This window comes from Pyrgilauda ruficollis, unplaced genomic scaffold (genome assembly GCF_017590135.1).
Source record: "Pyrgilauda ruficollis isolate IOZ18807 unplaced genomic scaffold, ASM1759013v1 scaffold13, whole genome shotgun sequence".
NCBI classification, from domain to species: domain Eukaryota; kingdom Metazoa; phylum Chordata; class Aves; order Passeriformes; family Passeridae; genus Pyrgilauda; species Pyrgilauda ruficollis.
In genome coordinates this window covers 1649472-1671121 of record NW_024511432.1, presented here as the reverse complement: position 1 = coordinate 1671121, position 21650 = coordinate 1649472, and the positions used below count along the sequence as shown (strand labels likewise).

Below are 21650 nucleotides of genomic sequence, written 5' to 3'. Positions count from 1 at the left end.
GCATGTTGGTAGGAACATTGCTCCATGAATCTTAAGAATGTGCATACGCAGAAAGAAAAATACAACGCTGGTTATTTTTTTAATTTGGAAAAGCAGCTTGTTGATTTGGAGGGATAATTCACAGCCACTGGCATAAAGGATGTAAGAAAATACAACTGGTTTATGCAATGAAAGCAGTAATGAAATAACAGGCCACTAAAACCGGCCAAAATTAATAAAACAGAACTGAGATGGAAACTTTGTAGCAGGTAAGTTTCATCAAAGCACGGTATTACAAAAAAAAAATCCCCTTGGATTATTAGGAAATATTGTGGTAAAATGTTAACAGACTTTATAATTAAACTATACTAAGATGGGATAAAATCGAACGTGTTGAAAATGTTGCTGAACGAGACAGTGACATCCTTTCTCTGTTTTCACCCTCAGCTCTGGGCTTTAGCAGTTTTGGTATTTGAATTTTCTGCTTTCCAGGCTGAAGACACTGTGCTCATTTGTATTTTGAAACAGCCAGTTTACTTAGGCAGCATTGTGGGCAGAAGGGAATTTTGCCTTCAACCAGACTAGCTACGTAAGGGTTTTCACTCCATTATTTACCTTGTAAATTAGACTCCCGAGGGGAGAGGGGCTTTCAGACCTTTGAAATGCTGTATGCAAAAAGCCTGAACATTTGTCTCCCTTTTTTGTTTCTCCCTTTTAATATTAACCAGCCATTTTCACTGCTGGTTCTCTGCCTCAGGACAGCACAGCAACACTTGCAAAAGACAAAAGCGAGGGAGCGGCAGCTGGGTGTGTCAGCTGGAAGGGTGAAGGCTGATAGAGAAAATCATTTATTGTCATTAGCACACGGTAAGTGTTGCTCCTCACAAAACAGGAGGGACGTGTCCTCGTCGTGGAGACGGGGAGGAATCTTCTGCCCACTTTCCGTGAACAGCCAAAGACACAAAAGTTCTTGCGTGCTCTTCCTTTTCTTCTACTCAGCTTTCTCACTGATATAAAGTTGTCTCTATCACTCGCCGCCCAGCCGATTTAGACTTTTGCAGGACTTGGTAGTTTGTTTCAGGAAAAAAAAAAAAAAAAGTATGGAGTAAATTAGCGATTAATTTGATGGATTCTTGCCTGGGGGTTTCAGTATTGTTATGACTCAGTCCTCTGAAAATCATGAGATTGGCTTAGTCATTCCTTTTTTGTTGTTTTTTTTTCCCCCCTTTTCTTTTTTTCCTAGACACAAACCCTGAACCCTTTCCCACCCTGGTTATTTGGGACAGAGGTGGGACAGCTTCACTCTGGCATCATCTGGGCACGCAGCCTTACCTGTCACCTGCCAGATTGACCCTCAGCACATGCCCTCCTACAGATGAGATTTGGACATTAGGAGGAATTTCTTCACAGAAAGGGTGATTAAACATTGCAGTGGGCTGTCCAGGGAGGTGGTGGAGTCACCATCCCTGGAGGTGTCCAAGGAACGCCTGGATGTGGCACCCAGTGCTCTGGGCTGGCTGACCAGGTAGGGATTGGTCACAGGTTGGACTCAATAGTCTTGGAAGGAAGGTCCAACTTAATCAAGGAATCACAGAATTATTTGGGCTGTAAAGGATCTGGGGATCACCCAGCCCAAGGACTTTGCCAAGGCAGGGACATCAGGAGCAGATGACACAGGAGTGGCCAGGTGGGGTCAGAATGTCTCCCTCAGAAGAGATTCCACACCTTCCTTGGGTGGCTATTCCAGAGCTCTGCCACCTTACACGAACAGAAATTCTCTCTCATGTTGAACTGAAACTTCTCGTGGTTTAGTTTATGGCCACTGCTGCTCGTCCTGTTGTTGAGCACCTTGAGGAAAAAGGTTTGGCACCAGGCTGGCACAGGGTGCCCAGAGCAGCTGTGGCTGCCCCTGAATCCCTGGCAGTGTCCAAGGCCAGGCTGGACAGGGCTTGGAGCAAGCTGGGACAGTGGAAGGTGTCTCTGCCCATGGCACGGGGTGGCACTGGATCATCTTTAAGCTCCCTCCCAACCCAACCCATCCCATGATTCTGTGATCCTTCTGGCACCCACCCTGGCGATATTTTACATGCATTAACGAGATCCCCTCTCAGCCTCATCTTCGCTAGGCTAAATCCTCCCCGCTCCCTCAGCCTCTCCCGGGCGAGATGCCCGCTGGGATGTTCCAGGGAAGCTTTCCGGGCTCCTCGCCCGCCTGCCCGCCCGGGGCCGCCCCGCTCCCCTCAGGGAGGCGGAGCCGCCTCCCGCCCTTTTCCCTCGGCGCCCTCAGCTCCCGCCCCGTGCGCGCGCAGCGGGCGGGCGGGGACGGCGCATGCGCGGTGCGGCGCGCGCCCGCCCGCCCGGCCCGGCTGGTGCGTGCGAGGGAGAAGATGGCGGCGGCGGGGGCGGCGGCGTGAGGGGCCGGGACCGCCGAGCTCCTCGGGGACGCGGGGCGCCATGGCCCTGCACGGCGCGCAGGTACCGTCCGGGACCGCGGGCACCCTTGCGGCACCGCACTCGGACCCCGCCGGACTCCCGGCGGCGGGCGGGCCCCGGGATGGGGGGGGGAGCGTGGTGGCCGGGAGTAGGCCCAGGGTGATTGTGCACGTTCATTGAATGTGCTGAGGGCGGTGGGGCGGCCTCGGTGCCCGCGGGGACGGCGGATCCGGCGCTCCCGGGGCGGAATTCCCATCCCGGAGGGGTCCGGAGTGCGGGGGGTCGGCCCCTCGCCGGTGTCGGTGTCTCCACGCCAGGGCCCGGAGCGGGGGGTGTCGGTGCTGAGCCCCCGCCCGAGCGTGGCTCGGACAGAGCCCATCGCTCCCGCTGGTCTTTTTTAAATTTTTTTTTTTTTGGGGGGGGGGAGAGGCAGAAACGATTCTATAACGAGAAGGGAATAAGGAGATTTGTAAACTAATCCTCCCCCCTCCCCCCCGCCCAAACACTCGATAAACCCCGGCGCATCGGGGTGCAAAGGGCTGAGTGTTGCAAGATCGCCGTGCACGGGGATGCGTGTGCGGATTCCCTGGATCCCACTGGCTGAACCGGCCCGGAGATTTGTGCACCGAGTGGAAAAAAAAAAAATAAAAAAACTGCAGTCGTGGTGGTTTTTCGCTGGAAGTTTACAGCTCGGTTCCTAGGCTAATCCACTGTGTGCTTAGAGCGAATGATTGAATGGGTTCGCTTCGCTGTTTCTTTCCCTTAAGGTTTTTCTCCCAAAAAGCTTGAAAGCAGCAACGTCAGGAAAAGCGTGTGGAGCTCTGGAGTGTTTTATTTGCAAGACTTAGGTCAACTTTGTTGTTAAGCAAATAATAAAGTTTAGAAAAGTGTGGCGTTAAACGTAATTTTGTTATGGATCCGTGTCTTCTGTCATAGAAAGCACGTTTCATAAAATGTAAGTCATTTCGAACAGGGTGATGCTTTATTATAAGTTTTGGGGGTTTTGGGCTTTTTTTCTCAATGAAGTTAAGTTACACATCAGATGAAGACGTGCACTGGTGGCACTGGTATTTCCATTTAAAAAAGTTCGTAATTGGTGAAAATTATACCGACCTTTCTTGTCCAGCTTGATTTATTTATGTTTGAGAGAAAAACATGAGTGCTTTTGTTAATGTGGGTGTTCCTAAGGCAGCTGCAGTGTCTGGAGTTTGTTTCAAATTTATGACTAATTTTAAAATTTTGGGTCGCTCTAGTTTTATTTCAAAGCGAAGGAAACTCCCTTCCTTTTGGACCTTTTTTTACTATCCCAGTGAATGATTTCTGTAATGCAGATACATCAGAAGGATTCAGTGTCCAATGCAAGAGCTGTTTCACTCCCTGCTTTCTCCCCCCTCAGCCGTGCATGTGGTCAGTTTGAGGAGTTTGGTGTTTAAAATGCAGCTTATTTCATGATTTGGAGGAATTAAGGATTTGTGTTCGTCTGTAGATAATTATGTTGGTGTACTTTAAAACAAAAAAAGGTTAGGCTGATGATTTAGTTTATGGTGAAGTGTTCCATTGCTGAAATTAAAACTGGGCTGTAAATTCATCTTTAATAGCAACTTGAGCACAGACTATTTTAAATCATCCCCCTCTGTAGCTAAAGGTGGATTTTAGGTTTCGTGAGGTTGCTGTTGAAATTGTAATATATTATTTGTTTAAGATAGTTTGCATATAATGTGGAACATATATATTTTGGAAACACATTTGTAAGATATTGTTTAGCTAATGCTTTGTTCATGTTACTAAACACAACCTGGTTTTGGTTTTTTTTTTTCAAATTTAACCAGTTATTGAGATACTGTCTGGGATTTATGTGAGTACATCTTCCAGAACAGTGCTGTGATGCTGAATTAAGGTAACAATGTTTTGGAGCCTTTGGGATGAAAAGCCTGAAGATAAGTTCAGGGATGCAGTTGCACATGTGTAAGGTGTTTCCTTTTTGTTTTAGGATGGTAGTGTTACAGATCAGTAGAAAAAATAAGAAAGTTTTGAACAAAGTTGCCTGTTCTAAGTGCAAGATAAATTAGATTATTGAGTCATTATGTTCATGTCATGTTGCAGAAATAGAAGAACAACACATTTTGTCTACATCTCTAATTTGGGTGTACCATCATTGAGGCATTTTTTGTCACATGGGGAAAAAACATCTTCAAGAAAATCCTGCTGCTCCTCCAGCTAAAATGCAGAGTCAGATTTCTGCCAATGGATGGATTCATGGAATAGTGGGCAGAAATATTTCATCAGTCAGTTTGCACATGGTGACAAATGACTCCTGAAACCCCATCATATCGAATATTTCCATTGATTTTGGGTGGCCAGCTCAGCAAGCACAGAAGTGTTTGGTAGCACAGTTCAGCTGTTGCTGGTGTTTGTACCTCTATTCCCTGTCACTATTTCATAATCATCTCATGAGAGGTTTAAGTGTTGTGTGGGTCTGCTGGGTGTGTGCTGACTGTATTCACAATCTGTCCTTTTTTTAAGGTGAGCTACAAGTAAACCTGCTGTACTGCTCCATGACACTGAAGATGTTAAGCTGATCTAGTTAAAACCACTTGTCATCAAGGGTATCTAAAAATCTCTTAAAAAAAAAAAAAGACAGCTTAAAAACTATTTCCCTGTTTGAAAAGACTAAAACTTTGTAGGAACTGTATAAACAGTTGTTTTAGCCACTTTTTCTATTGTTTTTCATAGAAAGAATTAATACAGATGCATCATTTGTAAATCCTGTGAAAACAAGTTAAGCAGAAGAAAGGATACCATAGCAGAATGAATCATTTATGCTTGTTTTGTTCTTCCACCATTACTGTGGTGTCAAATGAACTCGGTGCCATTTTAAATGTACCACGTTGGCCCCAAACCCAGCTCAAGTGAAAACCAGGCAGGTTTGAGATGAGAAAAAAAGCTGAACAAGCTCCTAAGCTGCTCATCCTCACCCAGCTTGTGTCTGGCCTGGCAACCAGAAGAACTGGAACTCGGAACCCGGCATGCAACCTGACTCCCTGAAACACTGCACTGCAAACTGCCTCTTTTATGGCCGGCTTGGAGGGCTGCTCCCTGGCAGGGTGTAGTTTGGTGTTTCCTTAAGCCAGGACTCTTTCTAGAAGACAAAAAAAAAAAAAAAAGGGCAGCAGCCTGCAGGCATTTGTGCTGTGGTGCCTTTGCAGTGTCTTGCCTGATGTTTTTGGTGATTAGAAAATCGATGTCTCGAAAATAATGTCCAAAAATTGGTTGTTATGCAGCTGGATGAGTTTCTTGTGCACATATGTGTAGTGTTGGAGTGTCCTCATGGGCAGAAAGAAACGTTTGGGGATGGGGCAGTTGGATTCTGTCACGTTTGTGAAATCCACTGAAGATATGGGGGACACCCTGAACACCAAATAAAAGGTGGCCGTGGGAAAGAGCTGCTGGGGAGTGGAATTGGAGGGAGGTGTTTGAGTGCCCCATCTTGCTGCTGCTGCTCAGTTGCTGTCCTGTGTTTTAAAGGGCTGAAGAAGCTGGATTTGTCTCTCCCCACTTCTTTTTCATTGCTCAGAAAGGTCTGGGCTCATCTTTTGCCCCTGGAATGAGCAGTTATTCCAGGCTTCTGTGATCTTGGGAATTCAGGCTGCAGCTGAAGCTGGGAGTTTCGGTAGCCAGAAGGGATCATTTGCCTTTCTAAAATGTGAATGGTGAATCCACACTGAGTAAAGTGGGTGAATGTGGGTTGGTTGACTTAAAAAAAGGAAGTCTGGGAAAACTGACATAGAACTTAAATTTGGAACTATATGGCAGCATGCAAATAGGCTAAAACCCACAGGTTTTGTGAATCACTGCTATTTATTCTGTGCATTCTAGACTATAGCACTGATCTGGAGACTTCTTAGAATGGATCCAGCCATTTACCTATTAATAAATCCAGTTTCTGTAGGCAGTTGCTCAGACATACTGGTGTTTCCATTCATGTAGCTGTTAAAATACTTGTAAATTTAAGTGGGGTTTTGTTTGTAGGTAAACTGAGCAGTCTCATTTCTGTTTAGTGATCGACACACAACATGCTGTGTCGTACAAAACTGCCAAATCTGTTATAATAGAAGTTGCTGGCCTTGGGCCATTGGATTATAGTCATTTGTCACTCTAATGCCATTTCAGCAATGTAGATGTTCATTTCCAAAGAATTAAACATGCTGGAACTGCGGTTTTGCTTTTTGATGGAAGTGTTTTATGTGTGATCATTAAACATACAACTGGGGATTAGGGAACAAAGGGTTATGCTTCGTGGTGAAAAAGTGTGTGTGTGTACATGTGTGTGTGTTTGTGTATTCAGACATTCCGTAATAGAATAGTCTGATATTTTAAAACTGGGGTTCTGAACCCTATTTTTGTTTTATAAAATTGTAACATAGGTATTTAAGACTGTTTTAAGTATTTCCAATAATGGGGCTGTGTTGGTTATTTTTAAAACACTTGAAAGGATTCTGTTTTGTTAGTACTCATGTTAATATATTCATTAATGCTTTAATAGAGTAAAACTTTGAAGTACATTAGTCTTTTCATTTTGTGTTTGACTCTCTAATGCCTAATTTATTTCCAGATATTCCTGATATTTTAAATATGTGTAAGAACTTTTCCTCCTTGTTTGACAGCATACGATTTATTGATCTTCGGTGTGTGCTACAAGGTCTGTTTTTCTTCACCTGTAGTTAGGCAGGAGGAAGATTAAATCACAGTAGTCGTAACAAAGTGTTTGTGTAAGGCTTCTTTGAATCATACACCTTGTGAAAAAAACATCTGTTTTTCAAATCAAGAAAGGCTTGTTGAGATTCTGTGGTAGCCACCAATGTCAGTGCCCTAGGAAAGAAATGCACAGGAGCACTTTGGGGAATTTGCTGCTTGTAGTATTGTATGTGAATTCATGTCATGGATGGAAGCTTTAAAAGAAGCACTGTGTTGTTTGCATTGGAATTATAGTAGGAAAGAAAGGGATATAGATGAGCTGCCATCGAGGGTAATGTTAACACAAACTGGAAAACCGCTTAAGGGATCTGAAGTTATTTTACATTGTTAAAAAAAGTAAATACCCCAAGTGAGGCTCAGCTTTGAGGTGGAGGAGAAAAATGCACGATCTGTAAGAAGTTGTAAAGAAGAGCATGTCTCTAAAGGTTGTGTGAAAAGATGCATTTAAAAAAAAACGTGCAGGAAAGTAGGTTTTCTTCTTACAAATTCTGTGTATGAAAGACTCCTTATTTTGTTTGAACCCCACTGAGCAAACCATCAGAAATAGCTGAGTTATTCTCCCAGTGCACTGGGCATGTTTTTTCATACAACGTTTAGAGCCTGCTGTAGTGATTCACAGATTTCCTGCCTCATTTTTCCCCATGAATGTTGCAGGCTGGCAATGGATTTGCCACTGTAACTCAAAATACAGAAGTCGTGTATCATTCATAGAAAGAAGTGAAGGCTTCTGATGTGAAAATGTTTTGTCTTGTTGGAGTGGGATGTCTTTGTAGGTACTATAGCAACCTGTTAAAATAAGTAAGATACTGATAACCCCTTGAATTCTTGGTGCAAGCGTTAGGCTGGATGGAGAGGGAAGTGGAAAAAGTTCAGTTAATTGCTTAATGGTAGAGGCGGACAATTAGATTAGTTGTATTCAAATAATGGTTTTGGACCATGTTACTTAGGGAGGGTGTTTAATTCAAAATGAGGCTTGTACATAGTGTGGGACAGCCTTGTCATTTTAAATGTGAGTAGATAGGGTAAAAAGGAGAGGGAAGTCAAGCAGAAAGGAAAAGAGTCATTGTCAGCACAGGTAACAGCTGAATTGCAAAAAGAATCAAGTTCTTTCGAGTTCCACTGTACTTAGTCTATCCATTAAATCTTATGGGTTCTAATAATAGCTGGCTGACCAAAGAAAGTAAGAAATAGCACTCTGATGTCCTTACAGCATGGAAACCCTCACTCTCTGTTCTGCTGCTGCCTTTGGGATACAAAACCAAAACCACAACTCTTTGAAATTGTCTGTGGAGCGCTGTATTTAATTGATACAAAGTTGGAAAAAAGTCGAGGACATCTTATTGAGGCAATTTCCACTTACTTAGGCAGTACTTACTTTCTTCTCACTTAAGAGCTGTGACCATAGACCCTTGCCCTTAAGAAGAAGTTTAGGCTTCCACATTTCATCACACATAGTGAGAACTCCCTAACAGAACTTGAAACAACAACAATGAAAAATGAGTTATGCAGTTAGTGTGCTTTCAGAGCAGGCAAGAATGAGATACGTGAAATTGTCATCCTGGCATTGCCAGCAACAGAAAGTGCAGCAGAGTCAGAAGTGTGAAAGAGGAGCAGTCAGCTTTCAGAGCAGAAGAAATAAAGCTGTTAAATTTGTTCCTGTCGACAGGTTCATGGTCTCAGTCTCTTGAACTTCACCATAGTCCAGACAGTGCTGAATTGTGGTGGTCATTCCTGTTGCTGTGAGTGCAGGTGGCAGATGCTGCCGTGGTGTTCCAGGTGTTGCCAGAGCTGAGTTTCCTGATTTGGAGAGGGTAAAGGCAATGGAGGTGTATTACACTTGGCACTAATGATTGTCACATTAAGGCTGGTATGATTTTCTGATTTGATGTAATCACATCCTTGAAATAGAGATTTCCCCAGGTTCTCATCGGTGTTGAGCCTGCAGTGGTGTGGGTGGGCAGCTGTGCACATTTTTCCCCTTGGCTCTGTGCTGCTGGCAGTGGTGGGTACCAGGGGCTCAGAGGGGTCCCTCCTGAGCAGCAGCTGTGCTCCAGTGGGGCTGAGCTGTGCAGCCTGTGTGTTTTCATGGTAGTGTGACTTCATAATTGGTGTGAATTTCTCATGGGTTTTTATAGTTAGGAAAGAGAGAAGCTAAGACCAAAGGTGGTTTTTATCTATTTGGTATGCAAACCAATTTTAAGCATGTGTGCTCTAAATTTATTTATTTTGTGACAGCTTGAAATAAAAAAATGCTTATAAATAGTGAACAACTGCTTATTGGCAGGTCTGAGTGTCCAGCACATCCAGTGTGTTTACTGAGTAGCCAGCAATATTTGATAATGGCAGACATCACTAATGTGAAACTTAAATCAGTTTGTATTTGCTAGTTCAGTTTGTGTTTTCTGCCTTATTTGCAAAACGGCAACTTTGAACAACTGTGTAATTCATTGCTTTACGGACTGTCATTATGATTTGCAAGATCTCTTAATTAGATTTGGGACCAAAGGAGGCAGTGAACAAACCCATGAGAAGCATGTTCTTCTAAGTTGGTGTGGTTTGGAAGTGGAAAGTCTCACAGGTTCAGAGTGTGCAGAAGTGTCAGGATTGAGGGTGTGGTTTCATCATCATTGCTCAACCTTGCTTACACTGGGCCAGATGACAATTTGATAGTACTTCTGTGGGGTCTCCCAAGCCATGGATGGATGAGGGAGAGGAGAGCAGGAGATGCTGGAGCTGCAGATGAGCTGGTGGAGCTGTGGGTGAGAGCAGGGACACTGCAGACAGAGCTGCTCCTGCCTCTGTCCCTGCACGGAGGCAGCTGAAGGCCAGAGCAGAGCTGCCTGTGCTCCTGCTGGTGTCGATATTCCCTCCTGAGCTGCCTGGATGAGCAGGCCAAGGAAGTGGTGACACAACTCCTGCCTGCCTGGAGGGTACACGGGGAGCTGTGAGTGTGCTCTGCTCTCTGAGCATTGGGGGCTTTATCAGTTTGTCAGTATATTCTGGTTTAATCACTTTTTTACCTTCAAAAAGCAATAGAATTTCAATGTCTTTGAGACTGTAAATGTGTTGGGAAATATCTGGAGTGTTGTTTTGTGCATTCTGTTCATTCATATGTGCAAAAGAATTCTGACTGCTGACAGAAGATGCTGTACAAGGAAAGACATAAAGGAGCAGCATTATCAATGGTAATCTTCTGAAATGAGCTGCTTAACTTTGACCATTTTAAGACTTTTTTTTCTTGCAGTACACAGACTGCCTTACTCATACCCAATTTTTAATGCTGTCACTTAAAAATATGAGTGTTTAGTATACTTACTGTTTGGGGCTTGGTGGCAGCAGTGTATTAATCTGTACATTTGTTTTAACAGCTATGTTGCATCTACATAAAATTGTTTTGCAGATACTTAAGCTCTAAAACTGTCTCGGGAGGCGGTGGCATATGTGTGGTGTCCCAATTTTCTTTTTAACTTGCAAACCTCTTCAAAATACAAAGTTGCTGTCACAGGCTTTGTCAGATCCTTGCAGGTTTCCACCTGCCACGTGTTGGGCTGATAGAGGAGGTGGATGACTGAGAATGTTGTGGGAATCAGAACATGGGATGATGTCCTCATGGCACATCCCACATCCATGTGTGTCATCTGGTGGAGTCCTGGAAGGGGCTGGAATTCCTTCAGGAGAAAACACAACAAGAACCTGTGCAGAATTAGAACTCAAACTCAGCTGATACAGAACTTAAAATATTGGAGCCTTTGTTCTGTAGTGGTAGTTGTGTTTAATTTCTGTGATCCCCATGAGTCATTTACCAACCATTGTGTTTTTCACATATTCTCTGGTTTATTTTTGTCTGTTTCTTTATGAGATAACCCATTTTTGGCAGGTCACAACTCGCAGAGGGGAAAGTCTCGTTCTTCCTTGTTCCTGGCCACTTGTGTATTCTGCTTGACACTGGTTCCTCAGTTCCTTAACACTCCTTCCACCAGTGGAAAAAATAAATAAAAAATAATCTGGATAATTTTTTCTCAGTTTGACTGTAATCACCTTGCTGATCATTCAGCCTGTGGAGAAGAGATGAGATTGTCAATCCAGCAAAATGTTCTAAGCATTCAGCTCTTCAAAAATTTAGGGTTGAGGTGTGAAGTTAGGCCATCAAAAGAGGCATATGAGTTCTGGGCAGGTGGGCTTAGCTGCTTTCCAAAAGTGTTAATCTGTGTTCCTTGTCAGGATGGAGTCCAGATAGCTAATTTTTGCCTCACCTAATCTTAGCCATCCTAAATCCTGCCCTGAGTAATTGCTTATGAAAAGCATTGTGTGGGTGACTCGTTCAAGAGATTCCTCACAACAGCAGAAGGATTACGTGACTCCAGAATCTTGGGTGATAGTTCAGGTTTTGGAAGGGAGAGTGGTCTGGCAAGCACAAAACTCATTCTCAATTTCTTTTTTTCTCCTTTGCTGTCCTTACCAATAACTTCAGATCCTCTGTCAGCTCTTCATCTAACTCTTGTTCCTCATCTTTGGCCTCATCAAGCCAGTTGGATATTTTTGAACTACTTACAGTGTGCCCATATTTAATCAGTTTCATTTCTTAGAAGTCACATTCTTGCACTTTTAGAGCTCTATTTCTGACTTTTCTCTTTAATAGCCTCATCCAAGTCTAGATCTGTTGGTTTTACTTCTTTAAACCACGGATTTTAAGGATAAAAGCAGCCTGTGAGGTAAACTCAGACGTAGTAAGAAGAGAAGAAAGGCTTTGCAGTGGCAGGGCAGTGCCGTGCCAAGCAGCGCTGCAGTTTCTGAGCTGGAAGCCATTCCAGGAAAGCCAAGCTTTGTTCCGGCAGCCCAGAGCATCCTGCCTGGCCAGGGGAGGAATGTGCTGGCTCCTGGATCCTGCAGACTCTGGGGATGGCAGGGAAGATGCATGGGCTGCTTTTCCACCTTGAGGAACTGAGAGAAGCTTGTGGAAAACAATCCTTCAGGATCTTAGCTTGCAAAATTCAGATTAGCTTACAAAAGAAAGATTTTGTAAACCACAGAAAAAAGGTGGCTTTATGGAGCGTGCCTGGAACTTGGGTGGACAGCTGTGAGGTGTTCCAAGGCACTTTGCTATTTAATGTAGCCCGAGCAGTGTTCTCCAGATGCAGGATTTTATCACTGTGCTCTTAGAACTTTATCCCACTGAAGGTATCTGGCACTGAGGGTTGCAGCTCTAATGATTTTAGTTTGGCAGAGCAAAAAAAAAAAAGGGCCAGCACTAAGGGTTTTCTGCTGGGAAGTATTAGATAAAATTACTAAGGGATTGTTTTGCCTGCTCCACCTGTAATAAAGAGTAGTTAAACTGGCTGTGTTCTTGAGGAACTTCATGTTCCAGCTTCTCTCTCCTCAGAGCTTATCATGCAGTGGTAAATCAGAATAATGCAAGTCTTAATTATTTTTGTTCTTCATTATAGGGAGAGTTTCCAATTTGCACATAGACTCAATAGCTAGTTCAGTGCAAGAGGAGCCTGCAGAGCTTGAAGTAAATGTGTTTGCTGAGTTATGAGCAGCCAGCCTGGAGCTGCTTTTTCCAAACTTCTAGAGGGTGTGAAGAGATAGAGCCTTGGCCAGAGGTTTTTTACCAACTGCTGTGCTTGAATTCAGAACCGAGGAAGGTCTGATCTCCCCGTTTGGAAGTATTTATTTTTCATTTGATATTTGTGAGGACTGCAGGCTTGGAGATTGTGATGGGAAAGTATTTTTGTTTGGCTTGCATTTAGTTTTAACATAGCAAGAAAACAGATAGGAAAATGTTACTACTTCTCTTTATCACAGGCAGATGTTCTGTGGGTTTGTAGTGGTGGTGGAAAGGTGTCAGAAATTCCTTCTTTTGCTCTCCAAAGAGCCAAGAGTTGATGTAATCACCTCTCACAATTCAGTTACCTCCCTCTCAGCTCTTGCCTGGAATGCACTTTGCAGGTATTCCTGCTGTAGTCCCCAAATGCCTGTTCTTCATGTGTGTTCCTGCCTTGGGTGCCAGAGGAAGGTGTTTTCTCATCAAGAACACTTGATGGTGTGCCACAGGATGCAAATTAAAAGTTGTATATAAAATGTGGGTACAGTTCCCCTGTCAGGGGCCATTGCTCTGTGGTCTTGTACGAGTGCTACAGTTGCACTGCTCTCCTTATACTGTCATTATTTGCAAAATAAGATCACGCCTGTTTTGGTGGGCTTTTTCTTTGTTGTTTTGTGGAACAGAAATCCATCAGCTGGGGCAAATCTGAAATGTGAAGCAGCAGATGTTTTCTGCTAGTGCTGTCCTGGACATGGGAAGATAAGGAGGAGCCTTTGTGGAACAGCTCACTGAGAAATGCAGTGGTGTCTGTGTGACATGGGTTGGTTTTTATTCTTGCACTCCCTTTTTCTCTCCCCTGCTCACTACACTGACCATTTTATAGACAACTTCCTTGGGCTGGATGCACTTTGTGGCAGCTGCTGTTTGAAATAGAGGAGTGCCAACAGGCACCTCATTATTTGAAATAGAATGAGGAGCATACATAAACAGAACTTGTTTGGGTGTAAGAAATTGGCTGGTCTTTTGGCAGGATTTTCTATGGTTATTGTTCAGTTTGTTGCTTTGATTTGAAGTACGTTAATTGATAAAAAAAGTACAACCTGCTCTGCTTTTGTGAGTATTTGAGTTACAATATTCAGGATAAACTGCTGAGATCCACATCAGGCTGTAAGGGGTCATTTGGTCATGAAACCTGTCTTTCCAGTAATGTGACAGTCACAATTGTGCTTCCCTGCTAGCCAGAGATCTGCCTTTTCCTCTGACCAGAAAATGACTTTTTGAGGATGATTTTTTTTTTTTTTTTTTTTTTTTATGAAGGAATAAAACCTATTATATTATTTAATGTGAAACGTGTAGAAAATCTGTAACTTTCTTCAGTATAAGAATTCTATAATAGCATCCCAAAAAAACCCTGAATTGGGGAGAAAAGAAAATGAAAGGTTTTGTCATGCACTGTATTTTTGAGCCTTTGATAGCTTAAATGGTGGGCAGGCAGAGTTGCACTGACTCATGGGCTTAGGTGACCTACATTTACCTAGCTCTGATCTTTCTCCAGGCACTATGGAGACGTGTTAATGTTCTAGTTTTGAGCTGCAGGCTAATGATAAAGGACTGGCAGCTTCACTGAGAGTTTGCTTGTGATTTGTTGCATTTTCAGCTGTTAAAAGTTTTAATATGCAACTGCTCCACCTTCAAGTGTGCCTTCATTTACATACGTTTGTGTTTATAAAAGTTGACTTTATTTTTTCGTGGGTATATTGATATATGCTATGCCTGGAATACTATTTAGGCTGTGGTACAGCTGTAAATACATGGTCAGTGGTTTTCATAGCTCCTGGTTATGGGATTCTGGGTGCAAATTTAAAATCAGTAAAAAGCCCCAATAGCAAACCTGTTTTTCAATTTTGTCCATGCTTTTTTAAGCATTTCAGCAATAAGTTTCTTGATATTTGTTAATTTGTAGAACCTTGTCTCTAGTTGAGTAATCATCTGTGTAGTAAGACTTGATGAATTTCAGCTCAGAGGAAAGGACAACCTGTGGGAAGGCTGCTTTTTCCTACAATTTCCATAAAAAACCTTGAGAAATTGGGAGAGAAATAAAGGGTGAGGAAGCAATGCCTTGTTTGCTGCAGGGATGACTAATGAGAGAGTGTTTTCTCTGCTAATAAACCCCAAGTGCAGTCATATGCATGTGCCCTTTATTCCTTGCCAGAAAACACACTTCTGTCTGAATGCTTCCTTTTCCTGCTCTGCTGCAGCCTGTCCCAGAGCTGTAAGAGTAAGTCCACTTTGTAGGAGTAACTTGGTGGCCAAGATTATATATATAATATATATATAAGTATAGCTTAGGGTATACATCAGCTGTTTCATCATTTCAGTTCAAATGTGAACTAGTTTGACTTGTTTGGCCTTCTGCTGAGACATTTAGTGGTGGCAAGGAATAATCCAGCTGTAAAAGCTGTATTTTTAACTCCTTTATGGAAAAGCAGTTGAAGTGGGAGTATTTACAGCTTAAACTAATTTGACTGAAGATCTGAAGCTGTTGGGTGGTAGATGAAAGCTGTGTTAATGCTTTTTGAAAGCCAAAGTTGGCACTTCATTTTCCTGGCTTTCTTGTAGCACAGGTGATCCCAGGATGATGATGCAGCAGCAGTGCTATTTCTACCTATTTTTCTAGGACAAGCAGCTGTGGAACACGTACTCACCCTCCTTTTATTCCTCCAGGACAGCCTTCGTGCTGCTAGACAGGAACACCAGTGGAGATTTCGTTACAGGCAGTGGGCTAACATTAGCATTCCTTTTGAAAGTGGTTAGGGGGACCACAGCAAAAACCAGTCAGCATGGACAGAGCTTGCAGGTCAGGTATTTTAACCCTTTGGGATCTTTTTCCCCCTCCTTGGAATTAGTTTTGTTGCTGCTGCTTTTATCCGCATAGTTGAGATGTTGCCTAGTGATCAGAGTTATTACCCAAATATATTACTTTCATTTCTGACCGGTAGAAAACAAATCTTCCTGGATAGATTTGTTTGTTTAATTCATTTTTTGTAATTTGTGTTACAGTCTAGCTGCAGATAATATCTTGAAGCTGTAAAGGGAATGTTATTGATGAAATGATTTGTTCCAAGTGCTGTAGAATCTTCTGGAGTGCAGCTGGATGTTACACTGCTGTAATCACATTGAAGAGATTAGGTTAGAAACTGATTCCAGTTTTGTTGTGACTGGAAACACCAGCGACTGACAATCAGCAGGATTTGGGATTTGCTCTAAGGAAGGTGTTTAACATGAGTATTTTTCTGAAGAGAATTAATGTTGGGAGGCAGGGATTCAATAACAGGCAACTTGATTCCTTGCAGCATGTCAGACTGAACATGGAAATTGGTGCCAGAGGCTCAGGAGTGAGCTGGAAACACTATTCCAGCTTTAATAGTCTCATCCATTCAATGTTCCTAACTTGTATTATAGAAAAAAATATTTCAAAAATGCTACACTTTTAAGAAATACATAAATACTTGATTGTGCAGTGTAAGCAAAGCATTCTATCCTGTTGGTGTATGTTCGCTCACATTAGTTAAATCATGGGCAGTTTAGTGTGTTTTTTAACACTGTACATTTCTGGTAAATGGTCAGATTGGGTTACTGCTGAGAATTGCAGAATGCAGTAGATCCATCAGTGTTTTGGGTTTGGAAGTGTTCATCCATCCCAGAGAAGTTTGGTAGCCTTGATGAGGAATTGGAAACGTAGCAGAGGTAGAGCTGTCCTGTGTATCTACCATCCCCTCTTTGCAAGAATTCCACAGAGCCCCATTGTTCCCACACACCCCTGCCTCCCCCCAGAGGAGGTTTCATTTCCCAGCCGGTTTTTTATACAGTTGCAAGTGGAAGGTCACTGGGATCTGTTTGATACTGTTTTGATACTGCTTTTAACCTGTGTCAGAAATGAAGCTCCCCGGGCTGAGGTGTCCTGAGGGACCCTTGAGCACACTCAGTGCAGGGTCAGTGGTGGCTCTGCAGAGTCCAATCATCCAGGGAGAGGGAGCAGTGAAATACCTGCTCCCAAAACCACCAGAGGTTCCTTCCCAGGAGCCAGGACAGACAGCTCTGAGAGAGGCTGTGGAGAGGCTTTGAAAGGAGAGGGAGGGCAGATGGGACTGAATTAAGCCTCTTAGGGATTAGGTATCTTTAAAAGTAAGTCTGGGGATATTGTTACAGTTGGAAATTTTCAGAACTTTCTCCCAGTGTTCTTGTTATATTACACATTCAGTGTTGGTGTAAGAGTGGAACTCCTAAACTTTATCCATGTCCTCCTGCGAGTGAACACTGACACCACTGACTGCTGTTTAAGATGATTTTCAAGCAGCTGCATTTTTGTCTGAGGCTATAAATCAAAATCAGTTTTTGAAATGAGGAATTGAATGCTAAACAGTGTTAGAGAAATATATTTTTTTTGGTCTTAAAATCTGTGTAGAGCTGTTAATTAAACCTCAGCTGTTCACGGGTGATACTTTAAAATATTTTGGGTTTTTATGTTGCCAGGCGCCCTGAGTTTGTGTTACTGATGGGAGTAGGCCTGGCCGTTGCTGCCTGGGCCAGGTGAGCTCTGTGCTCACGTGCAGTGCCCGACCTTCACTCAGGGCTGTGCAGTTCTTGGTGCAGGTGAAAGGCTGTTGCTGCTTTGGCACAGCGGTGATGGAGCAGCACAAGCAGCTTATATCCAGCACAGCACAATCTCTCACCTGCTCCAGGGCTGACCCTGAGCTGTCTGTGTCTGACTCCCACTGTTCCTTGGAGCTGTGAAGTCCATCTGTTATCCCCAACCAGGACCTTGAAGAGTTGTGACGTACAGGACCAGAGATTGGGACAGCATAGGGCAGGTTAGCTGCCCCATTAAAGTATTAAATGGCATTAAAGCATCAGTCTGATGCAGTTGTAATGGGTGTGTGTTTCTTACACACTTGAAAATACTAAAATTGGAATTGAAACCATCTGAAACGAGTTTGGCCAAGATTTTAACATGTGCTGATGTATCTCTGGCATGTGTTAAAATGTTATTTATAGAGTGGGGGAGAAATTAATGCTGATCGTGAGTAGCTTGTGTAAGTACTTTAATTAAATGTTTGATGTTCCAAGCCTTAGATTTTATTTGTCAGTTTGGAAAGGAAGGCAACTTTGAGACTTTTGAGGTTAGGTGGAGTAGTTCTGAGGGTACAAATAAGCTAGGACCCCAAAAGCTCATGCTGATAATGAAATTATTCTTGTAAGGATGTGCTACTTTTTGTGAGATCTTAGTCTGCTCTTGCTTAAAATTTCTTATTACTTGGGCATTTAAGATGCTGTAAAGCCTTCAAAATTTGAATTAATGGTACAGGGTAAGTACTGCAGCAATGCTGATGTTGTTTTAAAACTAAACTAATATTTTCTTACACAGGTAACTTGTAAAGTGCCAGGTACACGGATTCCTTGGGATGGATGGATGGATGGACAGCAGGCAGGGAGTTACAGCATCTTTCAAATTGCTTAAAATACATTTTCCCCCTCTGAATCCTGTCTTTTTTTGGTAGGCGTTGTTATACTTGCCAAGGGATGTGATATCACGGTTCTTTTTCACTCAAGTGCGTAGCTGTGTATCAAAAAGGGTAGAGAATCCTGTCCAGCTTGCAGAAGTTATTTCTGGAGAGATGAGGCTGACTGGAGGCAGAGGAGGTTGGTTAAACTGGGCAGGTTTAATGTTTGTTTAAGATTTATTTGGAAACATTATTTCTCTCAGTTATTGTTCAGGGATCTTTCGGCTGGTGGCTTAATGCTGGTGTGAAGCATTGGTAAATAAAAACAAATCAGATCAAGTTCTGTTTATTTCAAGCCCAAATAGGGGTGGGTTTTTTGAGTTTTAGTCTGACTAGGATGAGATGTTGGTAAATACTTAAAGTCCTGTTTTAAATTCCACAGGAAGAGTTGCATAGACACAAATTTCTCTATATGAATACACCATTAAAACAGATAATTAATAAAGTATTAATGATCACTTTGTTTAGTTTTTGTCTTGTGTTTCCTCATTAAAAAAGCTCAGAAAGAAGTACCAGGCCTGTGATACTTTGCTTAAAAATGCTGGTTAATGAAATTACTGTATTGTATTATATTATTAGATGGAGAAATTAGGGTTGGATTTATATAACTTTTAAGAGACTGTACTTGAGATGATTGTTTTGTTCTGTTGCATGACAGCATCAAAAATATCTCCTAAAACAATTTTAGTAATGAGTCAGCGAGTGATTTTCTTAGGTTTGTTTTTGGAATATGATAAATTCTAGCTCATATGTTGCTGAATAAAAATGCCTTGGTTATACTGAAAGTATAAACCAAGCCTGAGTCCTGTGCCAGGAGCTGTGAAGGCATTCAGGTACCATTTAGGGATCTGTTGGGTTTGGGTGTTGGATTCTCCCTTGGTGGGCAGCAGTTGGCTGAGAGAAGAGTTTTTGAAGCATTCAATGTTTAACTGTGTTTCACCCTTTGAATCACAGATGTTCCAGTTTGGTTTGACTGTTTCAGTTGTTTGTAGTCTAAACCAGATTACATTACTAGTTTTTTAAAAAACCTGAAGGCCATTAAAATGGGCACACTCTGCCACACGTGAAAGTGGTGTGTGTATAAATCACTTTTGGTGTAAGAAAATGATGGTTTGTAATTGCTGTGGAATTTGGCTTTCAGTTAAGCTTTGAGATTTATGAATGTAGAGGGCTGTGAGTCATGTAAACAGCAAGTTCCATTGGAATAAACCACCTAAAGTCTGGAAAAAAAATCTGTGATTGGGTTATTGTGTGTGCAGTGTGTGGCAGCAGCCTGCACTTCAGAAGAGATGATTTCCCAGATTTTAGGAATTCTTTTCTCTGGCTCAGCTCCCACTCTGGTTTGTTGTGTCTCGATAGAGCCAAAGTAAGGATTTACCACGAGCAAGACTCGACACTGCTGAAAAAGCTTTTCTGGTGGGAGGCTGGAGGAGAGCAGAGAATTGTCCAGAATGGCTCTGGGAGAACACGGAGATTAATTGGAGTGGGGGCTGTGATGTACTGGGCCAGACTGACCTGCTTTTTTGCCAAGAGTGTTGTTTTTCAGTCCTTTGTCTATTTTGTCAGTTTATTCAGCTCCTTGTTTAACTTCTTTCTGTCCTGGTATCTCTGTCCTGAATGTTTGGGTGTTATTCAGTCAATTACAGCTGGAGTGGAAGTTTATAGAAACTTCCAGGTGCTGTGAAATGCCAACAGCTCAGGCCTTTTGTTTGTTGTAAATTAAATTTCTCATTAGTGTAGTTTTCTTTGTGGTCTTGTTAGTTACTTTTTTTTCAGAGAGTATCTAGATGCAAAGTATCTGAAAAGCTGCAGAAAGATAATGTTGGGGAAAGATGTTTTATCTTAGGTTCATTAAGAGTTTCAGGCACAGGTATAACAGAATTGATGAATTTTGTGTTTTCCTACACCTGAGCAGTTTCAGTTCTTTGTGCCATCAGATACACTTAGGAGGAGTCTTGTCCTCAGTTTAGCACAGCTCTGGAGAAGGAATTCTTGGTTTTTTCTCATGTGGTGAGGGGTGGGTTCAGAAGGCAAACCAGCCTTTGCCTGGGGCTTGTATGAACTGATGCAGCTGTACCCCAAACATGGTTTTAAACTGGTCACAGGATGAGGAGCAGTTTGAGATCATCTCCAGTGGGAATTGGAAGGAAAATGCTTTGCTTACAGTTTCAGAGCTTAAAGTTCTTCGCTAAAGATGTAGGAAGGAACCAGGAGGGAGTTGGGATGCATGGTAGAGTTTCTGACTCCCAGAACATGGGTCTTTTTGAATTCTAGTATCCTAATGGATTTTGATATGAATTTATGAATTGTATAAATAGTTCTTTAACAAAGATCCTTCTCTTTTATTTTTAGTATATTTTTGGGGAGTTCAGCCCTGATGAATTTAATCAGTTCTTTGTGACTCCACGATGCTCTGTTGAGGTAAGATCTACTTTAAACTTGTTTTAGAAATAACATTTGAAAGCTCCATGTCTTTTGTGAATTTGAACTACAACAATACAAATATTTGTCATTCACTTGGCTTGCTAATTTACAAACTGAAAATTTTATTCAGTAGTCTTCTTTCCATATGTGGATATTAAGTCAATTTTTAGACATAAATTAATGATTCCACTTTCTGCTTGTCATCTTTCCGAGCTGGACTAGCTGACAGTAGTGGTGAGATGTTGGTGATGAATTTTCCAGCCCTGTACCTCAGTTTTGATGGTTTTTTTAAAGAGGTGGATAGTGAGAACTTTCCCAGCAGTGTTCTTGGTTGTAAGGTGGGCTTCTAAGTCTTGGGTGGCTTTTGAAGCACAGGGATTGTTAATATTTTTGTCAGGTGGAGCACTGCTGACAGAGTTCTGTGCTCACAGAGAAGGCTGTGTGTGAGGTCTGAGAAATGCATTAATAATGAACTAATTAGTGACAGAGAGAACCACAGTGGGGACAGTTGTCTTTGTGTGTTGGAGTTCATTACACACTCACATGGTATTGTAGGCTCTTATTCTCTGTAGTTCTTGGTAGAAAATCATGAAACCATTTTCCTTTATAGGGAGGAGTTTTAGCCCATTGTCCTCATCTCCAGACTTGAAAAATAATTTTCCTCTGGGTCCATTTCCATGTATTTCCTCCAGACATTTCCATTCAGACATTTCGGTCATGCTTCCATCCTGCCCTCTCAACATAAAGGAAACAAACACTTGAGCTGTAGATGGGGAAATCCTTTTGTCACAGTTTACAAACCATTGTTAATGTGACTTACTTTCCTGTAGCTGAATTTTCCAGGGATAATTAGTGTAATAAACTCCTGAACAATGAAAGGGCACAAGGGGAATGGGGTGGGGAGCGAGGGAAGTTCAGAAAGGAAAAAGAGCATTTCATCTTTTTTGGGGGGG

At 42.4% G+C, this 21650-nt stretch overlaps 1 protein-coding gene across 1 annotated transcript in view; it reads left to right on the top strand.

The window, feature by feature from the left end:
- Positions 1–2309: 2309 nt before the first annotated feature.
- The window catches only part of USP10 (ubiquitin specific peptidase 10), a 44664-nt gene continuing 25323 nt past the window's right edge, over positions 2310–21650 (top strand). Inside the window, exons 1-2 of the mRNA XM_041458718.1 lie at positions 2310–2454; positions 20626–20694. Of these exons, the coding sequence (XP_041314652.1) occupies positions 2434–2454; positions 20626–20694 (90 nt within the window). The 5' untranslated portion in view covers positions 2310–2433. The remainder of the gene's footprint in view (positions 2455–20625; positions 20695–21650) is intronic.